Source organism: Harpia harpyja, chromosome 16, assembly GCF_026419915.1.
Source record: "Harpia harpyja isolate bHarHar1 chromosome 16, bHarHar1 primary haplotype, whole genome shotgun sequence".
In the NCBI taxonomy this organism is placed as follows: Eukaryota; Metazoa; Chordata; class Aves; order Accipitriformes; family Accipitridae; genus Harpia; species Harpia harpyja.
In genome coordinates, this window is record NC_068955.1 from 30520831 (window position 1) to 30542236 (window position 21406).

The 21406-nt window shown below is 35.5% G+C and overlaps 1 protein-coding gene across 8 annotated transcripts in view; it reads left to right on the plus strand.

Moving 5' to 3' along the window:
- PPFIA1 (PTPRF interacting protein alpha 1) overlaps positions 1–21406 on the plus strand; it is a 59852-nt gene that overhangs the window by 35237 nt on the left and 3209 nt on the right. The window contains exons 17-30 of one of the 8 annotated variants that reach the window (XM_052810962.1): positions 1794–1823; positions 2645–2796; positions 3578–3750; positions 4564–4657; positions 11059–11140; positions 11269–11469; positions 12309–12371; positions 12903–12929; positions 14747–14922; positions 15007–15104; positions 16691–16866; positions 17456–17524; positions 19364–19529; positions 20753–20823. In XM_052810962.1, the coding sequence (XP_052666922.1) occupies positions 1794–1823; positions 2645–2796; positions 3578–3750; positions 4564–4657; positions 11059–11140; positions 11269–11469; positions 12309–12371; positions 12903–12929; positions 14747–14922; positions 15007–15104; positions 16691–16866; positions 17456–17524; positions 19364–19529; positions 20753–20811 (1566 nt within the window). In that variant the 3' untranslated portion in view covers positions 20812–20823. The remainder of the gene's footprint in view (positions 1–1793; positions 1824–2644; positions 2797–3577; positions 3751–4563; positions 4658–11058; positions 11141–11268; positions 11470–12308; positions 12372–12902; positions 12930–14746; positions 14923–15006; positions 15105–16690; positions 16867–17455; positions 17525–19363; positions 19530–20752; positions 20824–21406) is intronic. The other 7 variants (XM_052810965.1, XM_052810963.1, XM_052810966.1 and 4 more) reach the window with 7 other exon arrangements.

The window sequence follows — 21406 nt, forward strand, 5'->3', positions numbered from 1 at the left end:
TACTAGCTCTAGCCACATATCCAGGGCCAAGCACACTTCTTTTACAGAAACTAACAAATTTCAAAATGTGGAGTGCTTTAGAATATAAAGTTTCCCAGTAATAAGTAGTTAAACTAAGTACTTCTCTTACAGAAAACCATATACAAATTTAAGTAGCTATTTTCATGAAAACTAGATCAGAAGAATATGCATCTTGCATTAAAATCTAATGTAATTGAACAAAAGTAAACTGTAATTAAGTTCACTTTAGATCATAAGAATTGTGAATCAAAGGCACTGGATCCGTTTTTTGCAGTTGTATTTGTCTGATGTTTTCGTACCTGGCAGCTGATTTGTGAAAGCATGAAAACAAGAAGCTATGCTTCTAGAATTACAGAACAAGAGCTTTCTAGAAACTTTCAAAATGGCTATTATGAATTATCAGACTGAATGAGTTCTTGTGGGTTTTTTTTTCGATGATTTAATAGAAAGTTGCATTAGTTTTTGAGCAAGATGGCAACATTAGCTTAATGCTAACTGCAGTAGTGGTGTTAGGCAGTTCAGTTAGCGGGAAAACCCCTCATGATTAAAATGAATTAAAAAGCATCAACATGATAAATTGTGAAACCTGGAGCTCTCTTGAACAGTAAGTTCTTGTGGACAGTTTTCATTTCATATGGTAAATATTTTCATTTCTATGGGTTATCAAATTTAATAGATGAAAGACCCAGCAAGGGTAAAATAAGTTGTCTGTGCTTTGTCGAAGAACTTGAGGAGGGACTAGATGATATTTAAAGGTCCCTTCCAACCCAGACTCTTCTATGATTCTCTATGGTCAGATTGAACAAAATTTTACATAGTAATATTGCATAGCTTACATGTATTCTAAATAAAAAATTATTTAAAGTTGTCATTTATGGAAGGGGAACAACACACAATTCCCCAACTTCGGAGGGGACTAACTTTATTTTTGGTTACAGCCTTTTGAAATAATTTTTTGCCAAATGCAATGATAACTGTTAAACAGATTATCTAAATTAAACTTTTGTCAGCATCAGTCAGAGTAACTTGATAACTTGTTTACATGAATCAAGGTTGCTGCCTTGCTCTGTGCACTGGCAGAGGTGAGAAGAACCTAGGAAGTGAGGTACAGTGGCTTCTGGAGTAGATGGAGGATAAAATAAAACCGATGGTAGACTCTTGCTGAAACATTCCAGCACTTTAAACTTAGTAAAAAGAACAGAATAGTGTTACTGTATAGAAATCAGCTATTGTTGGCACTCTATCTTTTGAAGTATGGCTGCTTTTTATGCTATGTAGGAAACAACTGCAGAAATCGCTAAGGTGTGAGAAGAGACTAGTGCAGACAATGTATTAAGCCTGCTGTGGCTACCATGTAGGTTAGATAGTTCAAGGCAAGTTCTTGACATATGACTGGAAATCCTCTCGCCTTTTAAAAGCAACACCTTACACCCCCATGTACTTGACTGTTTTTCTTGCTGAAGATAATGCACATTTTGTGTGCTAATTTGCCTGTGATACTAATACATTCAAATATCGACGGTACTTTTGTAGATAACCAACTATAAGTCTTGATTATTTTTTTTCTTCCTTTTCCGCTCTTCAGGGATGCATTTAAGTGATCTGTGATTTGAATAGTACTTCATACTGTGTACCTTTCTCTGTGCCATTGCTGTAACTGTTATTTATATTCTCCCTAATATGTTTTGTCTGTACTAGTTGTTTCAGTCTGTGCTACAGTTTACAATAAATACAGCTTTTCCAAATTTCTTTTCTTTGCATGCATCTATCAGCCTAGCGATTTAAGGAAACACCGTAGAAAGGTAAAAAATCTTTAGTTTATTTACTGTTGTGCGTCTTCATCTCCTTCCCTGTCCCCAAACTGATTGATGGATAACAAGAACATAAAAGAAAGCATTTGCAGGGTAACTCTATAATAAAGCAAGATTATATGCTCTTTGATATTAAATGTAAAATGGTTTATCATCTTAACATAAGTGTGGGCTTGTTTTTTGTGGGTTGTTTTGGTTTTTTTTTTCTTGTTTGACTTTTTTTGCTGGTGTGGGGGGCTGTTGCATTGCTTTCTGTTTGTAACCACTATTTTGCAATCGTCATGAAACAATATGTAATTTTAAAGATCTATTAGTATACACACAAATAAGTCTTAATTTCTGTTATTCAAACTTTGAGATAAACTGTAGCCACAGGTATGTAGAAACTGACTTCATAGAATCTTGCTAGTGATTGTCTAAACACATAACAGTGAGAACTGGGATGCCTTCTTTTCACAGGATCCTCTGGTTTTCTGTCTCTGCACTGGCTTAAACTGAAGTCAGGTATATTAGTTTTATGGTGGTGAAGACATTACTTTAGTTCTTAGCTCTATGAGTGAATAAAAGATGAGTGCTTACTTGCTCATTTCACTAGCTAAGACTGAAATTTAGTAGCTTGTCACTGAAGGTAGCAGAAAATCCAGAAAATAGTCAAACCAAAACCAGGCAACTGCAGAATGGTAAGGGCAAGAGTAATCCTTTAACACTAAAACAATTGATTTTTCCTTTCAGTATTTTGTGTAGTGTTGATATTGCATTCATGTTTTGCCATTTCCAACTAACGCCTCAGGTTTTCATTTGTTTTCCATTAGTCTCCAGCTTCTAGAGAAGAGGTACGAGATGATAAAGCCACAATAAAATGTGAAACATCACCACCTTCTTCACCTCGATCTTTGCGTTTGGACAGAGTCCAAAAAGGAGCTTTGCATACAGTGAGCCATGAAGATATCAGGGACATAAGAAAGTAAGTAGCTGTGAATAAGTCAGACCTACCAGTAACTTAGTATTTCAGATTATCAGAATGAAATCCTAAATCTGCAAAGCTGTTCAGCCTATAGGGTTTTAGTCTAGATATTGAAGTGCTTCTCAAAAGTAAGGAGTATGAAGACATAAGTGGGTGATTATGTTACATAAACAGTAAGAATACGGATTTTGTTAATGATCAGAAATAGCTTTATGTGAAGAATTCTTCTGGTACTCAAGGTCTGCATTAAGTTTGCTTCGGAAATGCAAGATGTACAATTCCAATCTTCTTTTATAGACTAGAATTTAGCTATGAATTCAGAAATAAGTTGCAAAATTACCATCGTTTTGGTTGACAGATGTTCTTTTCAAAGTTCCTAAATATCTGGGATGGATTCCACTCAAGTATTTCAGACTTCTATTGTCTAGCTCAATTTGTCAGGAACTTGTGTTGTCAACTTTGGCCTCTGTGAATTGCACTTTAAACACTTGAATTCTTGTTTCGTAAAGTAAGAATTGACTTGTTACATGCTATAGTATATGAATATTATATCCCTTCCTTTCTTGCATGGTTTAGTTGTTTCCACTGTTTTTTCTGTTTAATGACATGTATTTTAGTAGATACGTTTCTTTTCATGACTCATTAAAAGCTGAAATTAGATGTCATTAATGAGTTACTGAGCTTTTGGTAACTTGCACAGAAACCTGAACTTGTGTCTCACTATGTTATGCCAGTGAATTTGTTGTACATGTGCTCCTTTATAACTCCTTTTTTTATAAAGTTCAACAGGCTCGCAAGATGGGCAAACAAGTAATCCTAGTAGCAGTAATAGTAGCCAAGATTCTCTTCATAAAGCCCCCAAAAAGAAGGGGATTAAATCCTCTATTGGCCGCTTGTTTGGCAAGAAAGAAAAGGGACGACCTGGACAAGCAAGCAAGGAAACATTAGGACAAGGTTGGTTTGCCTTTTTTTTTTTTTTTTTTTTTTTTTGGCACAGTAGAAAAGAGAGTGAAAGACTGAATTTTATGATGTGTGTATCAGTGTGTGCATATTTATGATTATTTTGATGCTTATGTACAGCGTTTTTTGGAACTAACAGAATACATGGGACACATAGCGACACTGAATCTTCTGTAGGTCCTTTTATGAATGTAGGATGCAAGTTCAACTAGTCATGTATTGCTGTCTTTTAGTCTCATGTAGCCAGGTTATTGAACCTTATTGAACTGTTACAGCTTGTTTTGCGAAGCAAAAATTTAAACTGTATCTCAGAAGGGAAAGAGGCTTTTGTTGGTATTAACACCAACAGTCATGTCTTCACTTTGTACCCAAAGGAACTCTCTTGAAACAAACCCAGGCGGCTTAGGAAATACTACAGTTACCTTTCTCTCTTGTGTAAATCTTCGCATAAAGCAGTATCCTTGATGTTGACACTAACCATAAGTGATATGGGAACACTAATAATTCACCTTACAGGTGGTTGAAACATGAGATTCTCTGTGTGACTCCAGCTGGTTTTAGACAGCACCTATTTGAGTCCATACCAATCTGATTTTCCTATTTTTATATGCCATTGTGATGGGTATTTATTCAACTAGAGAATGGAGTGGTAGATGGTCTTGGAGGTTTGGCTTTGTACATTTCTGATCAGTAGTATTACAAAGGATTAAATAATTTTGTTCAAGAAAGCAGTAGTGATTTTTGAGTTACAACTGGCCAGAACTGAGAAGATAACAAGACTGATTTTTGTTTGGGTTTTTTTTGTAGTTGGCATGGCAGAAGCAGATAGCTCCTCTCAGGATGCATTAGGTCTCAGCAAGCTTGGAGGTCAGGCAGAAAAAAACAGGAAAATGCAGAAAAAGTAAGTTATCAAATATTTTTAATCCTCTGTTGTTAAGGTATTGCTTTGTTTAAAAATGTTTTGTTTTCTTTTTTTGTTTTGTTTTGTTTTCAGGTATTTTTGCCTAGTATGGTGCTATGGCTAATAAGCCTCTGTAGAATTTTTTTTTACTATTTTTTTCCACAACATTAATGGTAGCATATGTCGTGGTAACTTTGAAATGAATTTCAATGCTGAAAATTTATTGTTGAAATGCTGTAATAAACAAACATGGGGATAAAAGTGGACTCTTATCAAACCCTCCCCCAAATTTGTTATATTTAATACCTGCTTTGGGTTTAATTCATTTGGAAGATTTCCCAAAGTTGCCTTTGGCTGTTACTTGCTCTGGAGCGTGAAAGAGTTGACAGAGTGAAAGCATGAGGTGTTCTGTACAGACATCCTTCTGTATGCATTTGCTAGTTCCTTTCTAGCAGGTGACTGAAAGTCTTTCCTTTTGTGTTGCAGCTGCTAACTGCTGCTGTGTTCACCAATTTTTTCACTTTTATTTAAGGTTGTCTTCATGTTTTCTCTTGTACATTTTAACAGCTGAAATCTTTTTTCCTTGCACTATATACCCCTGATTTCCTCTTTTTTTTTTTTTTTATAAATTGTGACTATTTCCTTTTTTATGGCACCTTCTAGATACACAGTTACCTTTTACTAGTCACGAGAATTTTTTCAGTGTGTGTCCAAGAAAATCTTTACTTTACTGTTCAACTTTTGAGTATCTATTGCATGCTTTGTTGTTCCCAGACTTGGAAGAGATGAAGCAAAGACTATAATCATAGGTGAAAAATAGATATCGCTACTAGTAGAAATCTTGACTTGATACTTATATGGTAATACAGGAAACACTCAAATTTATGTAAATAGGATCAGGCATTCTTTGCATTTTTCCACTCAAAGCTGAGCCATATACCTTGAACTTTTGTTGCTTCTGTTCTATTCAGCTGTCTTTACTCTGTGTCAAAAAAGCTGACCAAGATCAGACATGCCTTGCTTTTTTACTTGCCTTCTGAAGACAGAATAGTGAATGTTGAAAAGAAAGTGTGCTAATTTTCTCTTTGTGAGAGATTTCTTGCAGTACCTAAGCTCTATTAACAAATAAGAGTAATGCCTGGTGACTGCTAATGAAAACCAGCAGTGTGTTGGTTTGAAAAGTCAGAATGGAATGTGGTTTTGTTTGTATAACAGAACACTCAGCTGTTTTTCTTCAGACTGTTACACTGAAGGCAATCGTACCTTATTATGATCTGGTATTTTCCCTTTTCTACAGATCTTTAAAATCATACCACATCTTGGTTGAATAAATAGTTCTAGTCTGGTCATATCTAAATAGTGGTAGGCTTGTTCTTTGAACAATATAGATCTTTCTCAATACCAGCAACAAATTTAATTATACAGTAAAACAGTCTATACTGTCTTGCTTTAATAAATACAAAAAATGCAGCTGCAGATAAATCATGACTTTTCTTTGTAAACATTCTGCCTTTCAAAAATTTCCTGATATTACTTAAAGTATACCTCATGGCTGCATGTTGTTGGTTGCTTAAAAGGCAAGTGTCTCTATTAGACAAATGAAAACTTTTAGTTTGAAATTGCCTTGCCTAGCTATTAAATATGGGTATGTGCTTATTCACAGGAAGGTATCTACAATTCAGGTATTTCAGTGAAAGTGGGTATGAAACAGGAATGTGTTGATGAAGACACGTATCCTAATGTTTAGTTTTATTACTCTTACTGCTGAGAGAAGCAGCAGAGCCCTTTGAACTTCCATGAGAAATAAATCTTACCATTTTAAAAATCCCAGCAAGATACTTTAATCCAGCTGTTTTGGGATCCTGACAGGTATTCTGAAGATAGGAAGCAATATTATCACAAAGTGTCAAAGATCCCTTGCTGCCTTCTTGAGAAGTTCATTACGAAAAAGTGATAAAACTGCTCTGAATTGCTTTTCACTTTGATATTGGAGGAGGGTGGTGGTAAAACAAATTCTCAAGGCTGACTGTTCACTTATAAAATCCTGTATTCAGCAAAAAATTCCAGTTACCTGAATGCTTGGAACGATGGCAGCTATTTCTATTTATAGCTGTCTCTAATCCCTATTTGCTTGCTTATCTCTGATTTCTGCATGCATGCACACAAACAGGCTGAGGGCAGTATTCAATGTCTTTACTAAAAAAAACCTATTTATAGTTACAGAATGAAATTACAGTATACGTTATTTGTCTGTTTTTGTATGCCTTTGAGTTCAGTTTAATCCTAGTTTTATATTTTTCCTTCATTGTTTTATTTTCCTTTTGTTTACCATTTGATGTGGTAGTGCAAAATCAGGGTAAGTTTGTATTTATTTTATCAGGATTGTTGTGAAATTATGATAAATCTCATTTGGATTTTTTAGCAATATATTAAAAGCTCTAACTTTTTCAAAAAATTGTAATCATGAGAGGAGATACTAGATTCAAAAGAATTTATTGTGAAAATGTGTTGCTGAAATAAATCCAGTGTCATCTAGTTCAGTGTGAATGCTAGTTCAATGTCTTGTCTTAATTTGCATGGTGTGAATTTTTATAATGGAAATATTAAACCCTACTTAGATGGCATTAGTTCTGTAATTTGGGGTTTGAAAGTTGTTTAGCAATAGTAGATATTTGTGGCAATTCATTTCCAAGGTAGATGTATTTCTGTAAAACCATTGCTCTTTGTTTACTAAATTTAAGTTGGTTTTAGTGTCTTGTTCATGCTGTTCATCATCTTTGTGAGCTGTACTATTGACAGTGTTTGCCACAACTGTATTTGTGCTTTTCTGTGTAAAACACAACAAACTTAATACTGTATTAATCAAAAAGGAAGGCAACCCTAAATTTAAGATAACTCTTCTTAAAAAAAGTTATACACAAAAAGTATATTACATACCTGAAATCAATATATAATAGGGATATTAACTTTCCACCGATGCTCTGCCTGAAACTAGTCTATTTTTATCTCGTGTTTTACTACTGTTGCCTTTCAGTTTCTACACCTTGCAGCTCTGTTGTTTCCATCACTGTCACTCTCTTCACCACCTTCTCTACAGTGTTTTCTCTACTCTGAACTTCTTCCAAATCAGTTGTCTTCAGTTCCATCCAAGAAATCTGGAATACAGCAGTCCCCTTTGGCTACAAGTTCTGGATTTATCCATTCCCATGCTGTCTTAATCCAGTGACAAAGTGATGTTGCTCCAGGCTGCTTTGTTTTCCTTGTGGGGTTAGCATATGCTTGCCTGCCAAGAGCCATTCTAAACACAAATACTTCAAATGGTCTTTAAAGGGCCTTGTGTGTTCGCTACATCAAGCACCTGCAGTTTTGACATCATTTCTCATCCCATATGACCACAATTTCTTTGTTCTCCACAGCTGGCATTAGATGCCTTTTGAACATGTCTAACAACAAGTGTTGCCCCCTTGCAGCAGCACATTTGGTCTCCCATTCCAAGTGATGTTCAGCCAACTTTTTATTAAGTCTGTAGACATCTATCCCTTGGTTTTGTCACCTAAGGGTTATTGCAGTAGCCAGCTACTCCTTTGACGTTCTTTTATCCTTCACAGTGCCAGCTTTATACCATCTGTTAACACTGCCAACACTAGTGCAATATTTTTTTTCCTCACTAAGATATGAGGCTGGATTTTGCACCCACTTCTTAAATGGTATAATTGGATGGCCTGTGAAACTAAACCGGCATGTCAGTTGTGATCTTTACATAATCTGATCATGTATTGCTGGAATGCAGCAAGTTTCGTGGTAAAGTTGGAACGGAATTGCTGGAAAAGTGAAGTTCCCTGCTATAGGAAAATTTGCATCATTTGCAGATAAAACAGCAGCTGCCTTTGAATTCTTCCCATGAGATGTTTTGTCCCTGTGTTGTCTTGAGCTTTCAGTTTAGTGGTTCCCCATGCAACGAAGTTTCTATCTCTTCTTGCATATGAACAAATTCCACAATTAATTTTCTACTTCATGGATGTGTTCCTCTTTGGATCCATTGAATAATTTCTGCATAAAGTTCTCTCATAAACATTTTTGGCTTGTTTCTATTTCTACATGTTTGCCTCCATCATGTAACACTTCCTTCCAGCCACACAATTGTTTTCTGCATGCAATACCACCATGAGTTTAAAGTTTGCATCATAACCTCACCTTATGCTTTTGATACGTTCCCTGTACTGCTCATCTCCAAATGATTTGCTGTTTCATGGTTAACCTGAAGTACGCAGGGAGACTTATAAAACTACCAGAAATTACACTCCAATTCTCTGAATTACATACAATATCCCAAGCAGCTTTATAAGCTGGGGAGAGGCAGGGATCGCATGCTCTTGTTGGGTCACCCTAGTCAAAACAGAGGCTATTTTGGGCAATGTCTGTGCTCTTTCATCACTAGCGGGCCTCCCCCGCTGCACAGTCATGTTACCACAACCACCAAAAAGGAAGACAAAGACACCAAATTTGAAGTTAAGCTACTTGGAAAAAACATTGTATTCCTTTCTGTGTCAAATACAGTATTAAGCATTTTATTCTGTTCTTACCAAGCAGTATTTTTTTAATATCTTGCTAACTTATTTTTCTCATTTTTTAATCTTTAAACAACAAAGTGCAACAAAGCTAAATGTGTTCAGGGCTAGTGATTTGTGGGATTAATGTCATGTGTTCTGCAGTAGCAGGAAAATAGCTCATACTTTATTCCTAATTTAGAATTATATATATCTTTTTGAAGTGTACAAATATGTATTAGCTCTTATGGTCTTCTCTTCTTTGTTAATAAATCTAGCTATTGAGCTGCTAACTGCTGAACACTATTTCCACCTTAATTGTTGGGTCTTAAAATGGGTACATTAGAATGATTATTTTTAAGCAGTTATCTGACAGTTCGTTCCTTCCTCCCCTTTTTTCATTCCTGGGCAGTACATTTAATTAGGATAAAGTATTGGGACGCTCTTCTAGAGCAATAGGAGTTTATTGCCATGCAGGTGGAGAAGTACTGTCTGTTGATAAAACAGTTGCTAGTATATTTATTTATTACTGAATTGATTATATTTTTATATTAGTTATCTACCAATATAAAATGAGGATCCTAGGTATGCTAGCTTGTCTAAAAGAGCTGAATACTGCATATCTGTTTTGCAGTAGTAGCAAAGAAAGCTACTAGTCTGTCAGTAACCCCTTTTCAAGATGTTTTGTGTGGTAGTTTTTTAACATCCGTAACTTCTAAATATTTTATGATCTTGGATCTATTCAACAATACAGTTCTGAAGGCAGGGAGATTTTGTTTGGTTTAAATTGTGAGAAAATGATAAATATATAATGTAGGATCTTCAAACTGTAGTATTGCTGCTTATCTTCTTAATTCTACACTTGCAGGTATGAATAAAGAGCATTAAACAGTAAAAATTGTCCAGTTAGATGAAGTTGTTTTTTTCTAAACTTCTGAGGAGAGCGAGTGGAGACTTAACCATATACAACCAGCTTTCAAAGGCAGCTTAAATACACTTTTTTCAGACTTTATCCTTTTTTTTCCACACAGACGTATCCAAGCAACATTGCATGCTTGTACCCGCAACACTAGTTTTTGTCTCTTGGTTTATCGAACATTTTTGGCAGTTATTTATAGGGATCTTGTGAGCTTCCATTGTTTCTGTAAGCTGAATTGTCAGTATTAAACTTCACTCTCTTCTGTTTCAGAATAACAAAGGAAATGGTGTCATCATAGGAGATGAAAGCTGGGTTTCACTACATAGCCTTTCAGAATATAATTGCCAAAGTGTGGGGTCTCTGAATATAATGGTTGTCTGAAGCTATGCCTGAAATTCTGACAGGCTCACTGTTGCAGACTGAAATTCACCAATTAAATGATTACTGTCCCAGTTTCCAGCCTCGACAGCTTGATGGACAGTACTGTTTCGATGGCATGGGTATCTGATGTACTCATCTGTTTCCACAGGTTTCAAATCTGCATGTTGAGGAAAAATGACTACTTTGGTTCAGACTTAATTTGCTGAACAGAAAATTGCAGCAACTGAGAATCTGATTGACAAATAAGCCTGACATCTTCACTTTGAGTTGGCAGTGTTGGTTAGAGTGTCAGTAGCAGTTTCAGACACAAATTTCTGAAAGGCAAGATCGAGCATCTCTGCCACTCTGAAATTTCCTATCTGGTTCAGCTTTCATCACTATGTAGTCCTTGTACGTGTGCTGTGGCTGCCTTAGTGGGTATATCATATAAGGCTGAGAAAGGGAGAAAGCGAACTATTGGAAAGAAGATAGTAAATTGAATGCAGTGTTTAAATGGTAACATCTAGTTATAACTAGTTTCTCTTTGTTATTAATAGCTATTTCTGTAATTGTAGGCATGAGTTGCTAGAGGAAGCCAGAAGACAAGGTTTGCCTTTTGCACAGTGGGATGGGCCTACTGTGGTTGTGTGGTTGGAGGTAAGTGGTGCTTCCAAAATAAATAATTAAAAAAAACCCCTCAGTGTACAGACTTCTAAAGAATCTAAGGTTTTGGAGCCAGGAATGTTTTCCAGATCTGGCTTACTTCCTTTTTTTTTGTGTTTCAGCTGTGGGTTGGGATGCCAGCCTGGTATGTGGCTGCTTGCCGAGCAAATGTGAAAAGTGGTGCTATCATGTCAGCCTTGTCTGATACAGAAATACAGCGTGAAATTGGAATTAGTAATCCTCTGCACAGACTGAAGCTGAGGCTGGCCATTCAGGAAATCATGTCACTAACGAGTCCATCTGCCCCTCCCACCTCAAGGACGGTAAGGAAAGTGATCTAGCATTAAACATCTCTTAGAACCATTAGAATTTCCAGAAATTCTACCATAACCATGTAACTGAAAGGACTTGAGCTTCAAATAAGAATTTCTGGAAACATTACGTTGTAGAGGAACACGTGTTTTAAATATAGGCTGTTTCTTCCTTTCATGGAAATTAAATGAAGGAATAACTACATTGTCTTTCTTAAGGGAAAGGGAAGTATATATCAGTGTAAGTATATAATCCAAAATATTTAGAGTACATGTTATTTGCTTCATCTTTTGGCCTCAGAAGAATTTATAACACAGATGAAACACACATGTGCATACAGAAATTTGTAAAGTAGTTGGAGGCTCTTTTAATCCATGTATAAGGCCGTTAACTCCAGATAATGATACAGACTACATAAACTAGGAGTCCACCTGTCTCTATACTATAGTAAATCTAGACACTTAAGGTTAGCGTGAATTCCCTCTCATGAGTCTGTCTGCCCTGCATTCTAAAGTTATTTCTGAGATTCCTGGGGTTACGTATTAGACTACAAATGCATTTTTCGGATTAGAGCAGAGTCAAGTGTTTGCCCATTAATTACATCAGAGTAAGCTGTTTATCTCATTCAATTTTGTTAATATCTTTGAAGAAAAGTGATCCATGTTAATAGGCTTTTATTCCATGCCATTACTTTCAATAGATATACCTATACTTAAGACTTTAGAAACCATTGCTTTTGCCCATGCCTGCTCCTTACATGTACCGATTGCTTATATGTTCTGCAACCTTTCCTCTTTGTTACTGCTTTCCTTTCACTGGATGGGATTGGTTCCCTGTGGGGTCATATTAGACCACGGGAAATGTCTGGGTAACACATGAAGAAATGGAAAATCTTACAGCCACACAACAAACGGTTAGTTTACAGTGTTGCCACTTCTGTTCCTTAGAGTGCTTTTCCCACTTTCTGAACATTTGAATCAAGTGCCTTTTGGTCTTTTTTTCTTTTTCTTTTTTTTTTTTTTTTTCCTTCACATTAATGCATTAAAATTGTGGATCATTGCTTCTTCTAATTATTAACCTTGTAACCTGCATATTGATAGGTTTTTTTTCCAGAAGGGGAAAAAAATCAACATTGATAAGATCGTAAACAAAACTTTCTAATCTGTAAAATGGAGCTCTGATTTGATTAACTAATAGACAAATTGAATTATTTGTGCAGAAATTTCTTCTCTCCAGAAAACTTAATCAGTAGATGGGTTTTGCAACCTCTCATACGAAATAAGTGCCTTGTATATTTTTTCACAATGCATGATGCTTGCTTTATCTAGATGGTTTTTTGGTATGCAGTAGACTTAGTCTTGCAGTGCATCTTTAACTTTGATATTCTTACTAAACTTAAATACTAATATGTATGTGTTCTTTTGCTTTTCTAACCACGTAACAGGAAGATGAGGAGGGAAGCTGGGCTCAGGTTGGAAACTTTATGTAATATTATAGACTATATGTAAACTGTCACAATAATTAGAGCATGAAAGAATCTGTTTTTCCTTTATAGCAGTTTCTCTTAGTGACTCTTGGTGTGGCTTGGGGATTGGGAGAGGGGGATACTACAGGCTTCTTATCTCTGTATAATACATGCTTGGAAGATACACTTTTATATTTAGGCAATTTAAATATTATAATATTTTCTAGAACTTCCAAGATTTGGTGGTTCATCATTGAAAACTTGTGAAATACTTTGTTACATAGTACATGACAAAAAAAGCTATGCATAAAGATTTTTAATAATAGGGCTGTCGGGGAAGAATATTCAGAAGTCTTTGTTGTCATTATTTTTCTGAAATATTTATCCTCTAGCTTATGAATCACCAAAATGTAGTTACTCTTTCTTAATAAGCATTGTTGTATTCTATGTATTGAACATACTAGATCAAATTTTAAAATTATTTCATGACAAAGTGTGGAGTGTTTTGGTGGGGGATGGCTCTCTGGGAAGCCAGAAGTTCAACAAGAATATCTGCCATGTGCAGAAAGTCCCTGTTCAACCTGGCCGCTATCACAGGTGTGCTACAAGACATACTGAGCCTAGATAGTTAAGCAGATTTCTGTGCACTAATTCTGTAATCCTCCTTGATTAATTGTTTTCCCTTAAAGTGGTGACAAATCCTAATTGTATTTTCAGGTATTGAGATAGTCGAGTATTTTATACAGGGATATAAACAAAACTTAGGCTTTGCCTGTGACCTGTATCTTTGGACAGTATAGTCTCTTCTTGCTTGGCTGCCCTCCAGCCTAAACCTGTTTAAGTCCCATTAACTACATCTCAGATACTCATGTGCAGATCGTCAATGGTAACAATCATAGCTTGTCTCTCTGTTAAGAGTAACATGCTCTTTCAGTCTGCTATCTAGCGATGGCTTGAAGGAATGCATTTCTATGTGACCTCGCTCCTTTCTAGAAAAAGCTTCCTCCAGAGGGGAAATAAAGCTTTTGAATTTTAATTGCACAGTAAAAATGAATTATTACCCTTGACTTTTGAAAAAAAAGAACTGCTGGTTTTTGTTGCTCAAGGAATGATTAGATGCATAGTTTCAAACTCTCTTATTTTTATAAGTTTTCTCCAAAAAATGCCTGATTTGTGGGTCAAAGCTACAGTGAAGGAAGTGGGGTTTTTGTGGGTTTGCTTGTTTGTTTGCTTGTTTGTTCTATTTGTTTGGGGTTTTTTGTTTTTAGGATAAGGACTAGCATTTAGAATTGCTTTTTCTTCAGTAGTGGGTTTTTATCTTTTTTTGCTTACTTGATTAGGATCACTTGCTGAAAACAGTTAAGTATTTAAAAAAAAAACCCTGCAGTTGTGTTTTGTTTTTTTTTTTTATATCCTGTATTTATATGGTCATTTGAAAAATAAGAATCCCCCCCCCGCCCAGTTTTCAAGAGGTACAGTTTTTTTAGCATCTTAACAAAATGAAATTCTATGGCTCTTGCTATCAAAACAGTAGATTAGTCTTTTTTATTTTTATTAGGTTTTGCATATTTTTTCATATTCTTCAACATTAAATAAAGTCAGTTTTACTTGCTGATCTGAATATCTAAACTTGCTTTTCTTTATGAGGTTGACTTCTTCAGAAAACATACATGTAGTATTCAGTATTTTTATTTGCTTATCTTTACAGCTTAAGAATTAAGTAAGCATTGTTTTACTTTTTTCTTTAAAATACGTTGTCTAAAAAAGCTTTTCTCTTTTATTTCTCATTTTAATAAGCTTATTCATTAATCTTTTAAAAACAGACGTTAGCATATGGTGATATGAACCATGAGTGGATCGGCAATGAATGGCTCCCTAGTCTGGGGCTCCCTCAGTATCGCAGCTATTTCATGGAGTGTCTTGTTGATGCTCGGATGCTGGATCATTTAACTAAAAAAGATCTGCGTGGGCAACTTAAAATGGTGGACAGCTTTCACAGGTAAATAGACTTAAGTTGGAAACCTAACTTACAATAAATATTTCTGTATCTGTTTTTTTCTAAAAAATTTTTTTTTCTAAACAGAAACAGTTTTCAGTGTGGCATTATGTGCCTACGAAGACTGAATTATGATCGAAAAGAACTTGAAAGAAAAAGAGAAGAAAGCCAGAATGAAATTAAGGGTTAGTGCATTATTTTCATCTTGGTCTGATTCTAACGTGTTTTCACTGATCTGCCTCAAAAATTTATTGGAGGGGGAAAAAAAGGGCATTAGAGGGAGGAATTATTTATAAAATATGAAGTGTTAAATAGAGGAGATGCGTCTGGATGCAGAACCCAAACAGTGAATCATGAAACACATCATTAAATCATTCAGTCATGCAGAGATGTGCTACAAATGCAGACATTTTTGAAACTTACTGCTCTGAAGTTTGAAACAAAACTAAATGTTTTAGGAGAATGAAGGTTTTCACAGTATTTTTCCCATAGAAATTTTGTCCCCTGTCTAATACCAGAAGTCTTTTCTGACATCTTAGACTAAAATTCCAGGGTTACCTTGTACAGAATTTGCTTAGAAGGCTCTATGGTTGCTCTTCCCCTTTCCTTTTAAAGTGTTGATACCCTTTGGTGGTTATTCTACTAATTGTGCCTGAGAATGTTCCCAGGAATTGCAACTAACTGGCATGAAACAAGCCTGTGTTGTGGCTGGTAGGCTTTTTTTAGCCTCCTAAATGGTATGGCTGCATCTATTGCCTATAGGGCGTAGCTCCTTGGAACATATAACTGTTCAATTCCTCCTGGGAATTGTTTGGGAAGAATGCTAGTTGACACAAGCCAGAAACATGCTGTGGATCGTCATAACAGTTCGATTGGTATAGGCATTCCTGGGTAGTGTAAAAAAACCTACTTGTACAAACATGGTTTTTGACATTTGGGCTGAACCTGTAAATGCTGCTCTACAATGTTTTTTACTTGAAAAAGTTCGAAGATAAGAGTATACTGATTGTTGAATTGTTACAGTATGAAATGCCTTCCAGCAAACTTCTAATATGTTTACTTTCCACTTTAAATTTATGATTGTGGAAGGGTGCAGTAGTATGCATACACAAGCTGAAGGTAAGTCTGCATTACTAAATTGAACACCTTCAGAACTTAAAGGTAGACAAGATTATAAAACTAATAAATAATAAAGCTTTAAACAATAATAAATAAAGCTTTCTGTTCAAATTCAGTAGGAAGTGCATGAGAAACTGCTACAAGATTTTTCTCTTGAGTAGTAAAATTTTTTCCCCAAATATTTAATCTGTCTTGCTTGAGGTCCAAGCCCCTAAGTGGCTCTGTAAAATAGAAGACCCTGTCTTCCCCATCTGCATGAACACTATGCCCAGCTGAACACATCTCCTAACTGTGACTGCAGCCTCCCTCTAGGCAGAGAGAGGAGATTGAGCAAGGACTATTCCTTCTGGGTGCAAGGAAAACCACTGTATGGAAAGGATTGAACACTGAGCAGTGCAGTCTTAAGCATGAAGTTTTGTTACCAATTCAGAGCATTTCATGCACACCAAAAAGGCAGGGGCAGATTGGATCGCAACCTAAATGTTAAATAACAAAATTCCTTGAGGGCTACTACTTAACAGAATTTATGATGAATTGTGTATATGTGAAAATCAGTCTTGACACCAGCATACAGATCAAGAAAGGACTCTGTTTTCTTTGTTCAGAAAAGTGTGTCATATAAATTGGGCAACTTTTTTTTTTTTCTCCATAGATGTCCTTGTCTGGAGCAATGAAAGAATGATCCATTGGGTAGTGTCCATTGGTCTTAAAGAATATGCGAATAACCTTATAGAGAGCGGAGTTCATGGCGCACTTGTGGCCTTAGATGAATCATTTGATTACAATGCATTAGCTCTCTTATTACAAATACCCACTCAAAACACACAGGTAAGCAAGAAGTAGTTACTTGATGGCTGATAGGGTTTTTCTCCCCTCTAGGAAGGTTAAAAATGGAACTGACTGTTTTTTTTCTAGGTAAGTGCCTGTCTTTCTATTCCTAGCTCTAGAAACTTTAGAAATGGAAAGCTGTCCATTATCCTGTAAGAGAAAAACATAGAACTATGCTTTTCTTACTGTTTTCTAATTGTTAGTAACAATTCTGGTTGATAAATTTGCTTGAACAAAAGATATTGTTTGAATATTTTCCTCATAGCCCATCTTCACAACATTTAGTGTAAAACTCATCAGTTTTATTGTTTGCTAGTTTTTATTCTGAAATAATTAAGTTTAAAGCAGAAATCAAGAATTTTCATATCACAACAAACAGAATGGGGAGCTGTTAAGTCTTCCTTAAATTTTTAATAAGTTACAGCTTAAATTAATCTGAAATTAGCTTTTCATGTACTAAGTATGTTTATTAATCTGATAAGAGGGTATTAAACAATTTGGGTTATATTACATTTTAAAAATTACTATAGGTTACTAATTACTAATCTTTTGGAATTAACTTCCATTTCTTTCGTACTACAAACTTTAGGCTCGTGCTGTTCTGGAGAGGGAATTTAATAACCTTCTTGCTTTGGGTACTGACAGAAGACTTGATGAAGTAAGTTACTTGAGCTGTTGACCCATTTTATGGTACTGGGAACTTTATCAGAACTGTTAAGTGAAAGAATTTAGCCTGAACCTCTTTAAGCTTTTTATTGACAGAATAGTGGCAGAAATCTTAACTTGAAATTCTTTGTCTTGGAAAGTTTTTGAATATGGCAATTTTTGTGTATTTAGGTAAGATAACGTTGAATATGAAAGTACTGAGATGATTTGCAAGTTTGTTTTCTGTAGCTTGCATGGTTAAGATCCAATAGCAGCACTTTGGGCTGAATCTTCTATCCAAAATGTGGGAAAATTAGTGACCAGTGTTGCAGATGAACAAGCTATAATAAAGGCACTGTATACCGTGCTTCAAAACTTCGTCCTAACGAGCAGTATTTCAAATAATTTTGAGTGTCTTTCAAGAAAGCTTGTGTTGTTAATATCTGTTAATATCTGTTGTTGATATCTGTTGATCCTGGTATAGATGACCACCAGGTATGTTTGCACATCAGAGCAATTTCTATTGGGCAGTCTGTGATCTTGCAGTGTATAAACTTCATTCAAATGTAATGAGTAGAAAACCAACAAACTAGGTGTGAGACTTTTGTAGACCCTGTGAACCCATAGTATAAAGGAGAGAGTGTTACATCATTAACCTTTTAAGTTGCTCTAATTTAAGTTGGTGTGAGGAAGAGCACAGGGGAAGTGTGAAAGTGATGACTTAAAACGGCTTTTGGATCAGTGAGGTGAAGCATATACCAGTATGCTGAAGCAGGAGGCTGCTATGACAGACCTTGATTGCTTTTTTTGTTCATCTTTTGCCTAATGGACTTGTTGCATCCCTTCTGTGGCACATCCTGACAGCTCTGTTCTCAGTATGCATCCCTACTAAGGTTTTAATAACATCATCATAAAGCAGCTTGATAGTTTTCCAAGGTATTTTTCCTTAGTGATTTCAAACTGCAAGAGAAGGAGTTTTGAGGGAACAGATGTTTGCTGTGATCTAGCAGCACAGGGCAGTTTGATCACAAAGATCTCTTCAAACAATGTAGATACTTGTCTTCTAAAAGGGGATAAATTTTAGGTAAAATGGCATTCAAAGGATCAAACTGTTTCTAAAGGTGAGGTTGGCAAATGGAGATGCACTATGGGTGTATTTGCATTGACACAATACCTTCACTGCAAAAGACATTTTTGGAAGTGGGACTTAAACTGTTGTATTTTTGAAGTGGAATATTACTTCAAAGATGCAGATGCATTAATGGGGGGAAAATGCACCTGGGTAATTACAAGTTAAGTTTACCTAAGTGCTTAAGCAAAACACTGCACAGCAATATAGTTTTTAATACACTTTTTTTTCCTCACTGTCACTTCCTGTAATTTGTAGTATGAGAAAGCACAATAGCTGTATCATCATTCCTGTAAGACAGAATTGAAGGTTAAAAGCAATTGTTCGAACTAAGCCTCTATATGTCAGTGTTCCCAAAGCAGCTTTTATGATCTGCTCCACTCTTCATATCCCTGCTCCACTCTTCATATCCCCTAAGAATGAGTGATGTGACACTTATGAATTACTGCAAATCATAAAGTACAAACATTTGAAGTACAAAACATTTTCCTAAATGTGCCAAGCACATGAATTTCCATAGTTACTGAGCTGAAGAGCCTACACTCTAGCAGGTGAACACAGATTGTTGCAAATGAAGACCTCTGCTGCTGTTGCACCTGAACCATTCTGAAAATCAACTCATTTCAGCAGTGATACATTTACTTAAGAATGTCAGTAATCCTTTTAATGTCAGTAACAATCCTACATTTTTTGAATTGCTAATGATGTTTATCAATATAACAGGATGATGATAAGAGCTTTAGGAGAGCACCTTCATGGAGAAAGAAGTTTAGACCAAAGGACATAAGAGGTTTAGCTGCTGGATCAGCAGAGACTCTTCCTGCAAATTTCAGAGTTACAACCTCAATGTCTTCACCCTCTATGCAGCCAAAGAAGATGCAGATTGATGGTATTGATTTTGTATTATTTTAAGCATGATGCACTTTTTTGCTTGAAATTACAGGGGAATTAAGTTCAAATTACCTTTTTTGCTGCATAAAAGCATCTGTCTTGTGCATGGTTGTATATATAACACTGTGTTTAACCATAGAGTGCTTTATAATTTCAGGAAGCTGTAATAGATGTGGAGTTTCTTTTTACTTCACTGGAATAACAAAATGAGAATTATAGTTAGAAATAAATTTATGTTAAACTAGGAAAATAAAATTACATTTTAGTAGAAGTCTTCTAATCATGTGATGCATAATTTCTAATTAGCAGCAATTAGACCAATGTAAGTCCCACTTCTGAAATGCAGTAAAATACATTCAAAAATTGAGTAAACTCTGTCGGATAATTTTGAGATTATTAAAACTTGAGTAAAAGGTACATTACCGCCCCTGCAGTGGTCACTTAAGTATTGATCGTACTTGAAATCACTACTTCAGTCATGGCTGTGTACTTAGCGATCTATATGTATACGTGTGCATGTGCACACACACAAAGACATGTATTAAAAAAAACCCAAACACCCCACCTGGAAGTGGAGGTTGATCACCTGTTACATGAGGTATCTTGTCTGTTTAAAACCAGTCTCTTTAGTACCATGAGAATAAACTTTCACTTGAATTTGTTTTACAAAACGCAAGTAAAAATAAATGGAAAAAGCATTTAATTGGAACAGACAGGATGAGCAACTTCCACATAATCTGTCAGAATTGTCTCAGGTTCTGAAAATTGTATTTATGAGTAAAGCTCAAAGAAACGACCTTTGCATCTGATGTTACTCTCTAACATGTGAGCTGTTTTAAATTTTAAGTATTGTCACTAGCACAAAATATTTTCCAGAATTCATGTGGAAAATTCTGTAAGTTAAAATAAGTGAAGTCTTTACCATGTAGAAACCCCTTTCATTTCATGATATAAAAAACCAGAAAAATATATACACTACGCTTGCCAATTTCTGTGTTCTAGTTGGCATGCAGATTTTCTTAGAATTCTTTTTGTTAGCCACTGAAACTGGAAGTGGTTAATATATAAACTGTAAAATAAATTCTGCTTTTCTAACTTGTAGCCTTAGAGTTGGGTGAGTACAGTAGCTGTAATCACATTGCTGTGTTGTTTTTTTTTTTTTTTTTTTAAAACTAACATGCATGCTGTGTTCTGCATGTCTTCCCATGCTTCTTGAAATAGGCAGTGTATCAGGAACACAAAGATTGGATTCTGCTACAGTAAGGACCTACTCCTGTTAAAGCCTTCTCCTGGTGAGTAAAGTTGATAGGTATAATAGTAAAGCAGCTATTTATGAAATAAAATGTCAGGTATTTTAATACAGTGAATTTACACAGTTATGAAACTGTTTCAAGTTTTCAGGGCAGATTGTTATATTGAAAATCTGGAGATTATTTCCTACAATGAAGACTGAGTGTTTTAAATATTTACTTTCGTAAAGATTGTATTCTTTTGAGGGTTTGTTTTTAAACAGCCTCAAAAAGGACCCATGCTAAATAGCTATGTAGAAAGTGTTGAAATCAAAGGCTGGCTGAAACGGCTAGTGAAAGTGGGGAGGAGGGAAGGGAACTAAATTAGGCATGTAAAGGAAAAAATAATTTAGTGTGTGACACTGCAGTTCAGATTATTGATCTTTCAGAGTCTTTCCTTGGTCAAAGTTATCCCACTACAATATACTTCAATATTGAATTGTTATAGGGGTAATTGCATAGTTCTCCAATTCTTGGATACTTCATGCCACTGTGATTGCTTAGGCTGTCTGGTTGGATTTAGCTACCTGCAGCCTAAATTTGAGTAGCTGTGAGCAGTGCTGACAATAAGGCAGCTTGATAACTC